The following is a 12,752-nucleotide window of genomic DNA, read 5'->3' as shown; positions in this document are numbered from 1 at the left end:
TTCATTTATTTTTGGTAACCTAACTGCTAGTCTAAGTTGACTGTTTGGTTAGTATTCACCTGTAGTTCCCATAAGGTGGATGCTTGATTGTCCACCACATTGCTGATAGAGGCTCTTGGCTCCTTTGAGTGACAGTTGTTTTGGGGTTCCTGGTCCTGATCTTGACCCACATGTCATAGACTATTCTACAGTGACCTTTGACTCCAAGGAGATTTTGAGGTAAGTACAAAAATCTAGTTTTTCTTCATTCAAAGGCCATAAGTATGGATAAAGAAAATGTTTTGCTGCTGGGAGGCCAGTGAACCTGTTGCTTTGCCCTGCATGGAGAAATCACTTAATGGCTGCGTTATTGAATAATAATAATAAATAAAAAAAACTATAGATGGATATATATATTTTATAATGTGTGGAATAAATTATGTCTTTACATGGTTTTACAACAGGTATCACATTCTCAAAAACTGCAATATTAAATAAATCCTCTACCAAAGTAACTAATTGGACTTTCACAGTACCGCTATGTTCAGTTTAAACCATTTATGCACATTTGCTTATCAATACAATGTACAGATACAAATATCCACCTAAATGGTTCCAAACATTTGTTTACAATCACAATGATGAATTAAATTTCCACAATCTCAAACTTCCACATTCGACACATTTCACAGGACAAAGCCTGCTTCTTAAGAAATGGCAAATATTCTCCATTATTCTGATCTATCCATTATACGCATGTGATTGTAAACCAAAATTTATGTATATTGTGATAAGCAAATGTGTATATTGTAATGATAAACAAATTTGCATAATTGTTTTAATGGGTGATTTTTAACTTGAGTCAAAATAAACTTTGGATATATTTTATACTTAAACTGAATATAGTGGTACCATGAACATCCTATTAGTTACTTTGGAAGGCGATTTTATTTACAATTCTGTCTTGTTTTACCCTCGTTATGCATATAGTCACAAACAGCAGAATGAATCCCCTTACTAAATTTTATGTGTGTGATTGACCTAAACGTCATATCTATTTAAGCTCGGCCAACTCCCCACTTAATCTTTACCTTTGAAAGTAGGTGATAAATTCATCGACTCTTTTCTTTAGAAGATTCATACACAAATGGCTGGAAGTGATCTTTTGATTACCCTGGCAGTGAAGGATGAATACTATTTTATAAATGCAATGTAAATCGCTAACCTAGATATGCCGGATATGTAAAAAATGAGCTCCACCAAGTCTGATTTTTCTGAGATACATTTATGCTAATTTCTAGCATATCATGATATATTCCTTTTACTCTGTACCCTAGGCAAACTTTTTTTGGTGGTGTCCAGGTAACACAATAATTCACTCTTGCTTCTAGTGCCTTTTAATTAGATTTTTCCATTTTTTTTTTTTACTAGTAGCAGAAGAAACATACGTGGAACAACTTGAAAACCCAGATAATCCTTTGCAGTGTCCAATCAAACTGTATGACTTCTACCGTTTTAAATGGTAAGCGTTGGTCAATAAATCTTTTTTTTTTCTTGTCAATTAGCCATCGCATAGAAGTAGACTTTAAGGGGCTGATTGTCATTTTGTGTTGGCTTTATTAGAACTACATGTAATGCTTTATAGATGCCCTACAGACAGGGTAGTTCAGGGGTGTATAATTTGAAAATGATCTGGTACATGTATGATTAGCATGGGATTGATCTGCAAGCAACTGAATTACGAGGGGTGTGTGTGTGTGTGTGTGTGTGTGTGTGTGTGTGTGTGTGTGTATATATATGTATATATATATATATATATATATATATATATATATATATATATATATATATATATATATAATACATTTTTTTTTTTCTTACATCAGGGGACACAGAGCCATAGTAATAACTATGTGGGTTATATCGGTGTATCAGGTGCTGGACACTAGCTGGACACTAGCATGCCTCTTAAGGCGTGAACTTCCCCCATGTAACCCCTCCCACCACTGGGAGTCAGTTTTTTCGCCAGTGTCTAAGGTGTTGAGCACGTGTAAGGATGTGTCTACTGAGCTCCACGGGCAGTAATCCTTTGATGAGATCCAGCCATCTTGACCGGATCCGTTCTGATATCTCCGTAATGGACTAAATGAATGGTACCCGGGCCTCCCGAAGACGCAAGGTTTTGCTTGTGAATGCTTTAAGAGCTGGGCCCTGGGATCCGGTACTTTTTGGTAATAAGGCCAGTAAAAGTTTACTGACAGGGTCTTCTCGCAGGTCCAGGATTGTGGGAAAACCTGAGTGTTCCCCGGTTCCTGAAGGTTTCCTTTTAAGGTCTTGGAGCCTACAGTGAAGGGCGAAGATTGTGTTTTTTTAATTTTTTTTTTTTATCTCTGATAAAACCCTGCTGCGAGATAAGGTAGGGGAGATTTTCTCAGGAATCTCTCCTTCCATGTATTGTGTTGTCATGTCATGTCTATGTGTCACCACTGGAGGCTGTATTGAGTACTCGCTATTCTGATGCTGGAAACGGCAGAAGCTCCACTCTCCTCTCCGTTCAAGCCAGCTCAGTCCCTCAGTTATGAAGGGGGGTCTGATCACTTCCTGGGCCCCCAGATTGGCAATTTTTTTCTGATTGAATGCCAGCCAGCTGCCTTTTTTTTCGTTCACAGAAAAGTTTTTTTTTTTTTTTTTTGGCAAGCCGCGGGCGCTCGCTGAGCGGAGGATTTACGCCCGCCATGATGCCGGCACTCACGCGGGAGATTAAACTTCCATGTTTGAAAAAGGAAGGGGGCGTGGCTAAGCGGCGTCAGATGCCGACCACACCTGTAGGAAGTAGTTTAGAGCTCTGTAAGAGAAGCTGCTTCCTGGCGGTGGAGGGACAGAGCAGAGTGGTTGCTGGTCAGGTTTGGTGACACAGGCATTTCCCTTTTGACAACATTGCACTGTATAGCTAGAATTAAGAGCAGTTATTGTACTGTACTATAGCCTAGCAAGTGAAACATTATTTTGCTGGTACTGCCTCTGCTTTGTACTGTAAGCTATGAGCGACAAAGAGACCCGGAACTCCTCTAAGGGTTCTAAGGGGTTAATGGTATACAACAAACTAAAAACCCTTCCAAAAGAATGTCTTCCTACCCTGAGAGGTAAAAAGAAAAATACGACCAGTCCGATGAGCCGTCAAGGGTAGAACACTTTTGTCCCTGTGTAGTTCATACAAACAGGTTTTTTTTCTTCTACCATTTAAAAGATTATTGCTATGATGTCTCTCCATAGTAGGACTAAACATAGCAGATTCCCATCTAGTCCTCTGGGCCCTTTTGTTGAGGTGCAGGATAGATCTTCCCAGATATTGGAAGATACTTATTTTTCCTCTTTGGAGGATCCTAACAGGGAGGGAGTAGCCACACAAGTCAGGTGTTTTGTCTACTCCCTTACTTAACCCTTTTGTTGCCTGCAGAACAGGCTCTTGAGGTATCTACCTCTAATAGGGTTCATTGGAACCTTCCCCACCTGGGGATGTTTTTCCTATTTATGCATAGCTATGTATTCTGAATGAGAACATTTCTATGAAAGAAATGGGGAGTTCCAGCTATTAATGCTGCAATCACCTCAGTGAGCAGAGTCTCACATGTCCAGTGGATAATGCACTGATGTTAAAGGATCCAGCAAGTTACGGTTGGATTTTCCTGTTTTTGGATTTGACCTGTTAGGTCGCCTTAAAGACTGGAGTTGGGATGCACTGGGTTAAAGTGGTTGTAAACCCTTACAAACCACTTTGACTTACAGGTAAGCCTAGATTAAGGCTTATCTGTAGGTCCAAGAAATATCTCCTAAACCTATACGGTTTAGGAGATATTTACAAAAAGACAGCCACCGCTGTCTACGGCGCATGCGCCGTAGACAGCGGGTCGCAGGCGCACTAGGCAGGCCGCAAGTGTCGGCTCCCGTGCACATGCGCGGGAGTGACGTCATCGCTGCTCTGGCGAATCACAGCGCCGGAGCAGCGAGACTCGAAAGTCACTCCGGGATCCGTGGCAGCGGCAGACATGAAGACGGAGGACCGCTTTGGGGGCTTCATTCTCAGGAAAGTTATTCATAATGAGCTAGTATGCTATGCATACTAGCTCATTATGCCTTTGCCTTGCAGGTTGCTTTTTTTTTTTTTTCCAGATGGGTTTACAACCACTTTAAGGCACAGGTGTGAGATACCTGAAAGTTCTGCCTGATCAGCAGGCCCGGCAAGGGGCTGGTGTATTTGACACACTGTCTCACAGATGCTGTGAAGGACTCGATCGTTTAAGCCCTATGGCTTATACTTGAACTAGAGCATTTTTGCAGAGGTCCGTGGCTGAAGTATTGCTCAGCCGAAGCACCAGGTGAAAACCCTTAGCCAGTCTGTGTCCCTTCCTGGGGTATGACTATTTGGAGTGTATAAGTACATCCAAAAGGGTAAAGCTTTCTTTACCAGTAAAAGGAGGTTCAAACAGATCTCCTTTAATCGTGAAGCCTCTCCTATGCCTGGGGTATCTGCCTTTAGGCAGTCTCAATCGTCAGGTTCAGGAGAAAGTTCCCAGGGGCAGCACCAGGATCTTGGGGGCAGAAAGCCCATAAAGCAGAATGGCAAGGCCTTCTCATAAAGGAGCATCCCCACTCGTTTGGGTGAGGGGAAAGGTCTTGCCATTCCCAAAGTCTGGCAGGAATAATAAGAGCAGAGGGATTTCTGCGATTTTTTTATTTATTTATTTATTTATTTTTTTTCCTCTAGGTTACATCTAGAGTTTCAAGAGCCCAGATGGCCCAGTCAGCTTTCGATCTGAGGGTCCGGGGTTCGGGTCCTGTTTGGGTGCTGCCTGTGGGGTCCTTGGGGCAGTCCTTTATGCAAGAGTGTCCGTCTCCTCAAAGAATGCTCCTAAGGTTCCAGAGAAAAAAAAAAAGTCTTTCTGGCCTCTGGATCAGCTGTTATCCCAGTCAGTGATATCAGAGATTCCCTTAGTGGAACAGGTTTTTTTTGTCTCAAACCTTTTAGGGTCCCAGAGCCAAATGGAGAGGTAAGACCCATTCTAGATCTCAGAGATCTGAATCGGCACTTGAACATCCGATCCTTTCATAATTCGATCGGCTGTGGCCATCCTGCAAGGAGGGGAGTTGCATATCTCCATGTGCCAAAGTTTCCCGCTTACCAGAATTTTCTGCGGTTTGAAATATAAAATAATTTTTTCAATCGTGGGACTGCCATTCGGCTTTGCCACAGCACCACGAGTGTTCTGAAAGTTCTGGCACCCCTTTAGCCAGGTTAAGGGCTCAAGGCATAATGGTCCTAGCCTATTAGAAGATCTACTTTTAATAGATCATTCAGTCTCAGGTCTAAAACCAGAGGCTGTAGATATCTGAAATCTCTAGGTTGGATTCTCAGCCTAGGAAGATTCTACTTAAAACCATCAAGGAGGTTACTTGGGGGCTGGTTATAGATACCATACAGAAGAAGGTATTCTTACCCTAGTCGTGAATCAGTTCCATTGTAGGACTAATTCAATTTATCAGGATAAAGGAAAATTCCTTCATTCGGCTGCATGAGATTTTTAGGGGAAATGGTGGCCTCCCTCAGGGCCGTCCCTTACGCACAGTTTTATTCAAAGACTGCTTCAAGACACCATCCTGTTGGTCTGGAATAGAGAGGATTCAGGCCTTGTTTGTTTCCAATACGCTTGGCTCCCCACATAGGTCAGAGCCTAAATTGGTGGTTGTTATCAAGCAGGAGGGAAAATCTTTATCCTGCAAGGTGTTAACGACAGATGCCAGCCTTCTAGGCTGGGGAGCAGCCCTGGAAGAAGATTCTGTCCAGGGGAGATGGTCCAGGTTAGAGGACCTTGCCTATCTACTTTGTTGGAAGTTTCAGGCAGTACATCTGGCCATAGAATCTTGGAAGTCAGATTACAGGACTGTCCTGACAGGATTCAGTCTGACAGAGCCACGGCAGTGGCTTACATCGATCACCAGGGGAGGCACGAGAAGTCATGCAGCCCAAAAAAGAGGTGAATAATGTTCAAGCTTTGGCAGAACACAACACTCCTTGCCTATCGGCAATTTTAATATTTCAGGCGTACTACTTTAGACGCCAACAATTATTTCCGGGAGAATGATCTCTTTACCCTGACATCTTCATATGTCGGAGGGGGTAATCCGGACATGGACCTGTTCACGCCCAGATTCAATAATAAGGTCGACAACTTTGTCAAACAAGGGGTCAGCTAGCAGGCGGAACAGACGCATTAGTCTTCCCAGGGGATCAGTTTTCACTGATCTATGCATTTCCTCCAGTTCTGCTACTTCTGATCCTTCTCCGCAGGATTAAGCAGGAACAGAAGGAGGTGATTCTGGTGGCCCCAGCCAGGTCCCAGAAGATTTTAATTTATCAAGATCATAAAGATGGCAGTAGGAGTCCTTTGGACTCTGCCATTATAGCCAGAACTTCTTGCACAAGGTCCAGCATTTCATCCTACCTTACGGACAAGGAGTTTAACAGGTTTAACTGTTGAATCCCACCCTATAAAGGATCGTGGGTGATCTCCTTCGGTAGTGTCTACTTTGAATAATGCCAGGAAGCCAGCTTCCAGAATCACTTATTTTAGAGTCTGAAAGACATAGGTTTCTTGGTGTGGATCTGGGGGTTGGCACCCCAGGAAGTATGTTAATAGGCAGGATTCCTGCATATGGGATCTGAAATGAAGCTGGCCTTGACTTTAATCAAGAGCCATATCCAGGCCATGTCAATGTCTTCCTATGGCCTCTTGCTTCCCACTCTTGGTGCATACAGTGGTGTGAAAAAGTGTTTGCCCCCTTCCTCATTTCCTGTTCCTTTGCATGTTTGTCACACTTAAGTGTTTCGGAACATCAAACCAATTTAAACAATAGTCAAGGACAACACAAGTAAACACAAAATGCAATTTGTAAATGAAGGTGTTTATTATTAAAGGTGAAAAAAAATCCAAACCATCATGGCCATGTGTGAAAAAGTGATTGCCCCCCTTGTTAAAACATACTATAACTGTGGTTGTCCACACCTGAGTTCAATTTCTCTAGCCACACCCAGGCCTGATTATTACCACACCTGTTCACAATCAAGGCATCACTTAAATAGGAGCTGCTTGACACAGTAAGGTCCACCAGATGATCCTTAAAAGCTACACATCATGCCGAGACCCAAAGAAATTCAGGAACAATTGAGAAAGAAAGTAATTGAGATCTATCAGTCTGGAAAGGGTTATAAAGCCATTTCCAAAGCTTTGGGAATCCAGCAAACCCAGTGAGAGCCATTATCCACAAATGGCGAAGACATGGAACAGTGGTGAACCTTCCCAGGAGTGGCCGGCCGCCCAAAATTACCCCAAGAGCGCAGCGACGACTCATCCAAGAGGTCACAAAAGACCCCACAACAACGTCCAAGGAACTGCAGGCCTCACTTGCCTCAGTTAAGGTCAGCGTTCATGCCTCCACCATCAGGAAAAGACTGGGCAAAAATGGCCTGCATGGCAGAGTTCCAAGGAGAAAACCACTGCTGAGCAAAAAGAACATCAAAGCTCGTCTCAATTTCTCCACAACACATCTTGATGATCCCCAAGACTTTTGGGACAACATTCTGTGGACCGATGAGACAAAAGTGGAACTCTTTGGAAGGTGTGTGTCCAAGTATATCTGGCGTAGAAGGAACACTGCATTTCATAAAAAGTACATTATACCAACAGTAAAATATGGTGGTGGTAGTGTGATGGTCTGGGGCTGTTTTGCTGCTTCGGGACCTGGAAGACTTGCCGTGATAAAAGGAACTATGAATTCTGCTGTCTACCAAGAGATCCTGAAGGAGAATGTCCGACCATCTGTTCGTGTACTCAAGCTGAAACGAACTTGGGTTCTGCAGCAGGACAATGATCCTAAACACACCAGCAAGTCCACCACCGAATGGCTGAAGAAAAACAAAATGAAGACTTTGGAGTGGCCTAGCCAAAGTCCTGACCTGAATCCTATTGAGATGTTGTGGTATGACCTTAAAAAGGCCATTCATGCTCGAAAACCCTCTAATGTAACTGAATTAGGACAATTCTGCAAAGATGAGTGGGCCAAAATTCCTCCAGGACGCTGTAAAAGCCTCATTGCACGTTATCGCAAACGCTTGGTTGCAGTTGTTGCTGCTAAGGGTGGCCCAACCAGTTATTAGGTTTAGGGGGCAATCACTTTTTCACACAGGGCCATGATGGTTTGGATTTTTTTTCACCTTTAATAATAAACACCTTCATTTACAAATTGCATTTTGTGTTTACTTGTGTTGTCCTTGACTATTGTTTAAATTGGTTTGATGTTCCGAAACACTTAAGTGTGACAAACATGCAAAGGAACAGGAAATGAGGAAGGGGGCAAACACTTTTTCACACCACTGTAGCTTATTCAGGGGGTAACACGGTTTATTCCCCCTATCAAGGCACCTCTAAATCCTTAGGATTTAGGATTGGTCTTATCGGCTTTGTTAAATCAGCCGTTTGAACATTACAAGAAATTCTCTTGGTTCTATGACAAGAAATATATTTTCTGCTTACCATTTCTTCTGCTAGAAGAGTATCGGAACTAGCGGCTGTCTTGTAGGAGCCATATTTCATCAGGTATAAGGATGAGGTGGTGGTCCTCACCCTGAATTCTTACCCACAGTGGTAACAGATTTTCATTTAAACCAAGATATTATTCTTCCTTTCTCCCCAGAAGCCTTAATCTGGGGAAGAGAAAGCACTACAGTCTCTTGATGTAGTAAGAGAATCTATGTAAAGGCGACCACTCAGGTTCGCAAAACACAGGTTTTGTTTGTACTGCCAGAGGGTCCAAGATATGGACAGGCAGCGTCAAGATCCACTATTTTCCAAATGGATTTGTCAATTGATTGGTCAAGCTTCAGCTTAAAGAAGAAAATGCTTCCTTCTCAGATTAAGAGCACACTCATCCAGGGCGATTAGTGCCTCTTGGGGTGGTGCATCATCAGGCCTCTATGGCTCAGATCTGTAAGACTGCAACTTGGTCTTCGGTTCATACGTTTATCCGATTTTATCAAATCGATATTAAAAGTCATGAGGATATTGCCTTTGGGCACAGCATACACTGCAGGCTGCAGTATGAGTCATCTGGCCTCCTGTTTCCTTGATTCTGCCTCCCCCTTCAGTTGCCATTGCTATGGGACATCCCACATAGTTATTAATATGGCTCTGTGTCGCCTGATGTAAGAAAAGAAAATAGGATTTTTTAACAGCTTACCTGTAAAATCCTTTTCTTTGATGTACATCAGGGGACACAGAGGTCCCTCCCTTCTTATACACGTTGATTGCTTGGCTACAAAACTGAGGAGGGGTTATATGGGGGAAGTTCACGCCTTAAGGGGCATGCCAGTGTCCAGCACCTGATACACCGATATAACCCACATAGTTATTACTATGGCTCTGTGTCCCCTAATGTACATCAAAGAAAAGGATTTTACAGGTAAGCTGTTATAAAAATCCTATTTTTTTTTTTTATTTAATTTTTTTTATGCTGTCCTATGTTTTCAGTGATTCTGATTTATTTGAGAGGCGCTGGCCTGTGAAAAGGCACACATTTAGGAACAGGAAATCTTAGGAGCTTAGTTAGCAGCAACCACAAGCCTGTGTAGAGTGGGGCTGCCTGGTGGCAGTTGCATAGTTAATGAGAGCGCTGTCCATGTGACCCCAGAGTTTTTACTTGATAACTTTTTGTTTTGACTAGAGTGTAAATGAAAATGGATACTTTATGGCTCCCATAGACCTTTTTTGTCTTGCTTTGCTTTTCTCCCAAATTGACATGCATGTCCATATATGTAAAGTATTCAAGTGTTGTTTTTATAGGGTTGTTTTGAAAAATGTTCCTTTTAATCATTCATTTTCTTTTAGTCCTCAAGGGGCCCGAGGACCTACAGATGCCTTCTATTTGGTCCCTGAAGCGGTGGTTGCACCGAATAGCCCAATCTGGTACTCTGGACAGCCTGTGAATGAGGAGGTGATGGAGCAAATGTTAACGCGCATTTTATTGGTTAAAGAGGTCCAGGAAACACATGCGTCATCCCGCATTTCTGCATATTAATTACTTCTATATCCTTGCTTTCAGTCTTTTGTATATACAAATGCATTTTGTAAAGCATGATAAAACACATATAATCTTTACCCTACTGTACTTTATTCCACACAGAAGCTGAGTGCATTGACTATACAAAGCAATGGTTGACCATTATCTATGTTACTATGTTTGCAAGAAGCACATTTTGCAGAATTGATGTTTGTTATGAAATAATTTATGTTGGCACCACATTGAGCACCTATGTTACACTGTTTATACAGTTCTGAAATCACTTGTATGGAGTAAATTTGCACTCCAAATGGATCACGAGTTATCTTTTGTTTTATGTAAATAAATTCATTGTTTAACTTTTTCATATATACAAGTGCATACAAAGTCACTTATCTTAAGTCTTATAATTAAGAATGATGTATCATGTGGAAAATTGTATGTACGAAATCATTGTTTATACCAAGCGCTTAGCAGTTGTATAATTTATTAATCACTTTAGTGCAATGCAGCCATAATCATGTTTATAATGAAACATGCTGAAATTATGGAATTGTACTGTTCTTTTCCTTTATAAAAGGAGAATGCTTCCACGGCTAGCCTGTTTGCAGTGGAACCCAGTTTCCAAGGTAATGCTTTGGTATAAGGAAGAATACAGCCATTGCACCCCTCTGAAGTGTAACAGGAGATTTTTTGTTCCAACATTTTCCTGTTTTGAAAGCAAGCGTAAACTGGGTTTATGGGAAGCTTTAGAATTGTTGGATTATTTCCAGCTTTTTGTGTTTTGTTGTTGTGGGTGTACTTCGTGCCTAAGTAAAATGTCACTACAGATTTGACACTTTATTGGTTTAGACCCCTTTCACACTGAAGGCATTTTTCTGGCACCTGTAAACTCTCTTAAGCCTCCCCAGTGTGAAAGTCTGAGTACTTTTACACTGAGGCGGTGCATTTGCGGGAAGTTATAAAAAATTCTGTAAGTAGCAACTTTGATGCGTTTCAGGAGCACTGCATACATCACTCCTACATCGCCCCTGCCCATTGGAATGCATGGGCAGCGCTTCCGAAGTGCCTCAACACGGGCACTTTTAACCCCTTCGGCAGATAGCGGGTGTTAAAATCGCCCTGCCAATGCGGTCATGGCCGCAGTGTGAAAGTAGCCTAAGACCAACTTTTGTGTTTGCACAGAAGGATTGCACATCATGCTGAGATAAAGACAGACAAACTATACAACCTTACCTCAAAATCCAGTCTTGTTGTGCCTTAACACAATCCAGGCACTTGGATTTCTTTCAGTGGTGACTGTAATGTAAATTTTGATTACTTGTGTTTTTAGTAAGTTCACTTTTACAGGGAGATTTGTATATTTTCACAGAAGATTTAACATGGAAATCACTGACTAATAGGAAATTGAGTTTGTTATATCTTATGTATGCTAGATTTCTGGTACCCTTTTGTTATTTAATACAAATTGAGCACTAATTTTGATTTGAAATAAAATTGCAATTGAATGTATTAAATTTGGCTGTAGAAACATATTTTGATATATGTACTTAAAAATTTATTGGGATTACCTGCCAGGCAGACCTTAAGGTCCAAATACTTGAAAGCAGATATATTTTTGCCCGCTGTTTTGACAGCTTTAAAAAATGAAATGGAATACTTGGGTGTGCTGGGCATGTTAACACCAATTGCTCCACAACTTCAATACATTTGAATTGTTTTGCCAACTTATATAGTGCTATAGCAGGGCCAAGAGCCATTTAGTTGGTTATGTTCTTAGATGGTGGAAGGGAACCCATACATGCAAAGGACAGGTTAAACATACAGTGCAAAACGCACTCAATAGTCAGACCAAGCACATTTATCTACCCAAGACCTATCTTCAGTCTTTCTAATGAACTTCACTGATTGCACTTTTGCCTTCTTTCATAACATTTGGCCTGCATTTTCCCTGGTATGCCAGCTAAAGGTTCATACACATGATTGCTGAGAGGGAGCAACTAGCATATGCTTATTGGCACCCAATTGGAAACAAATGTATCAAGCCAACTAGTTAAGTAAAGACCAACATTATTATATTTTTACACAAATTACTCTTCTCTGACCTGAAAACTGTTATGAGTCAAGGTTGGAGCTGCAGCCCCACTGAATGATTTTAACTAGACTAGAACATGAGTAGGCATGAGTGTTTCAAACATGAATTCCAAGGGTATGTTAGTAGATACCTGTATACATGGCCTATGTAATGTAGCTTTATAGGTTTCAACATTCCAATAGACAGTCACACAGATCTAGGATGCAAGTACACCCTTTGGGAGAGAAATAATGAGGCTGCTATTGATGGCTTCCTCCTAAAAATGCTAGCTTGCCTGGCTAGACCTCATGCAGTAGAAAGACAAACTGGGCCATAGTTGTGAAAGATGAAGATTGCATTCGTAATTGCACAGGAGATAGTTGCCTTTGACATAACTGGTGGTTCAGAAGGGTAGTTGCAGCTCTCAGGCTTGGGCGTCTCCATTTCTGGGTGGTGGCGAAGAGTACAAATCTTGTAAGCACACTGGGATGGGAAATAGGAACACAAATAGAGGGTGCAAACTAGTGCTTTAAAACTTTAAACAATGATTTATTTACTCTGATGACCACAAGTCCAGACGGGTGAAGCA

The 12,752-nt window shown here is 41.7% G+C and overlaps 1 protein-coding gene across 1 annotated transcript in view; it reads left to right on the top strand.

The window, feature by feature from the left end:
- The window catches only part of LOC143962741 (transcriptional regulator QRICH1-like), a 101,065-nt gene extending 90,661 nt beyond the window's left edge, over positions 1–10,404 (top strand). The window contains exons 9-10 of the mRNA XM_077472142.1: positions 1,411–1,501; positions 9,918–10,404. Of these exons, the coding sequence (XP_077328268.1) occupies positions 1,411–1,501; positions 9,918–10,107 (281 nt within the window). The 3' untranslated portion in view covers positions 10,108–10,404. The remainder of the gene's footprint in view (positions 1–1,410; positions 1,502–9,917) is intronic.
- Positions 10,405–12,752: the final 2,348 nt, after the last annotated feature.

Source organism: Lithobates pipiens, unplaced genomic scaffold (genome assembly GCF_037356315.1).
Source record: "Lithobates pipiens isolate NorthernLeopardFrog02 unplaced genomic scaffold, aLitPip1_a1.2 Scaffold_8, whole genome shotgun sequence".
In the NCBI taxonomy this organism is placed as follows: domain Eukaryota; kingdom Metazoa; phylum Chordata; class Amphibia; order Anura; family Ranidae; genus Lithobates; species Lithobates pipiens.
The sequence above is the reverse complement of the archived record's forward strand: the minus strand, read 5'-3'. Positions and strand labels throughout refer to the sequence as shown.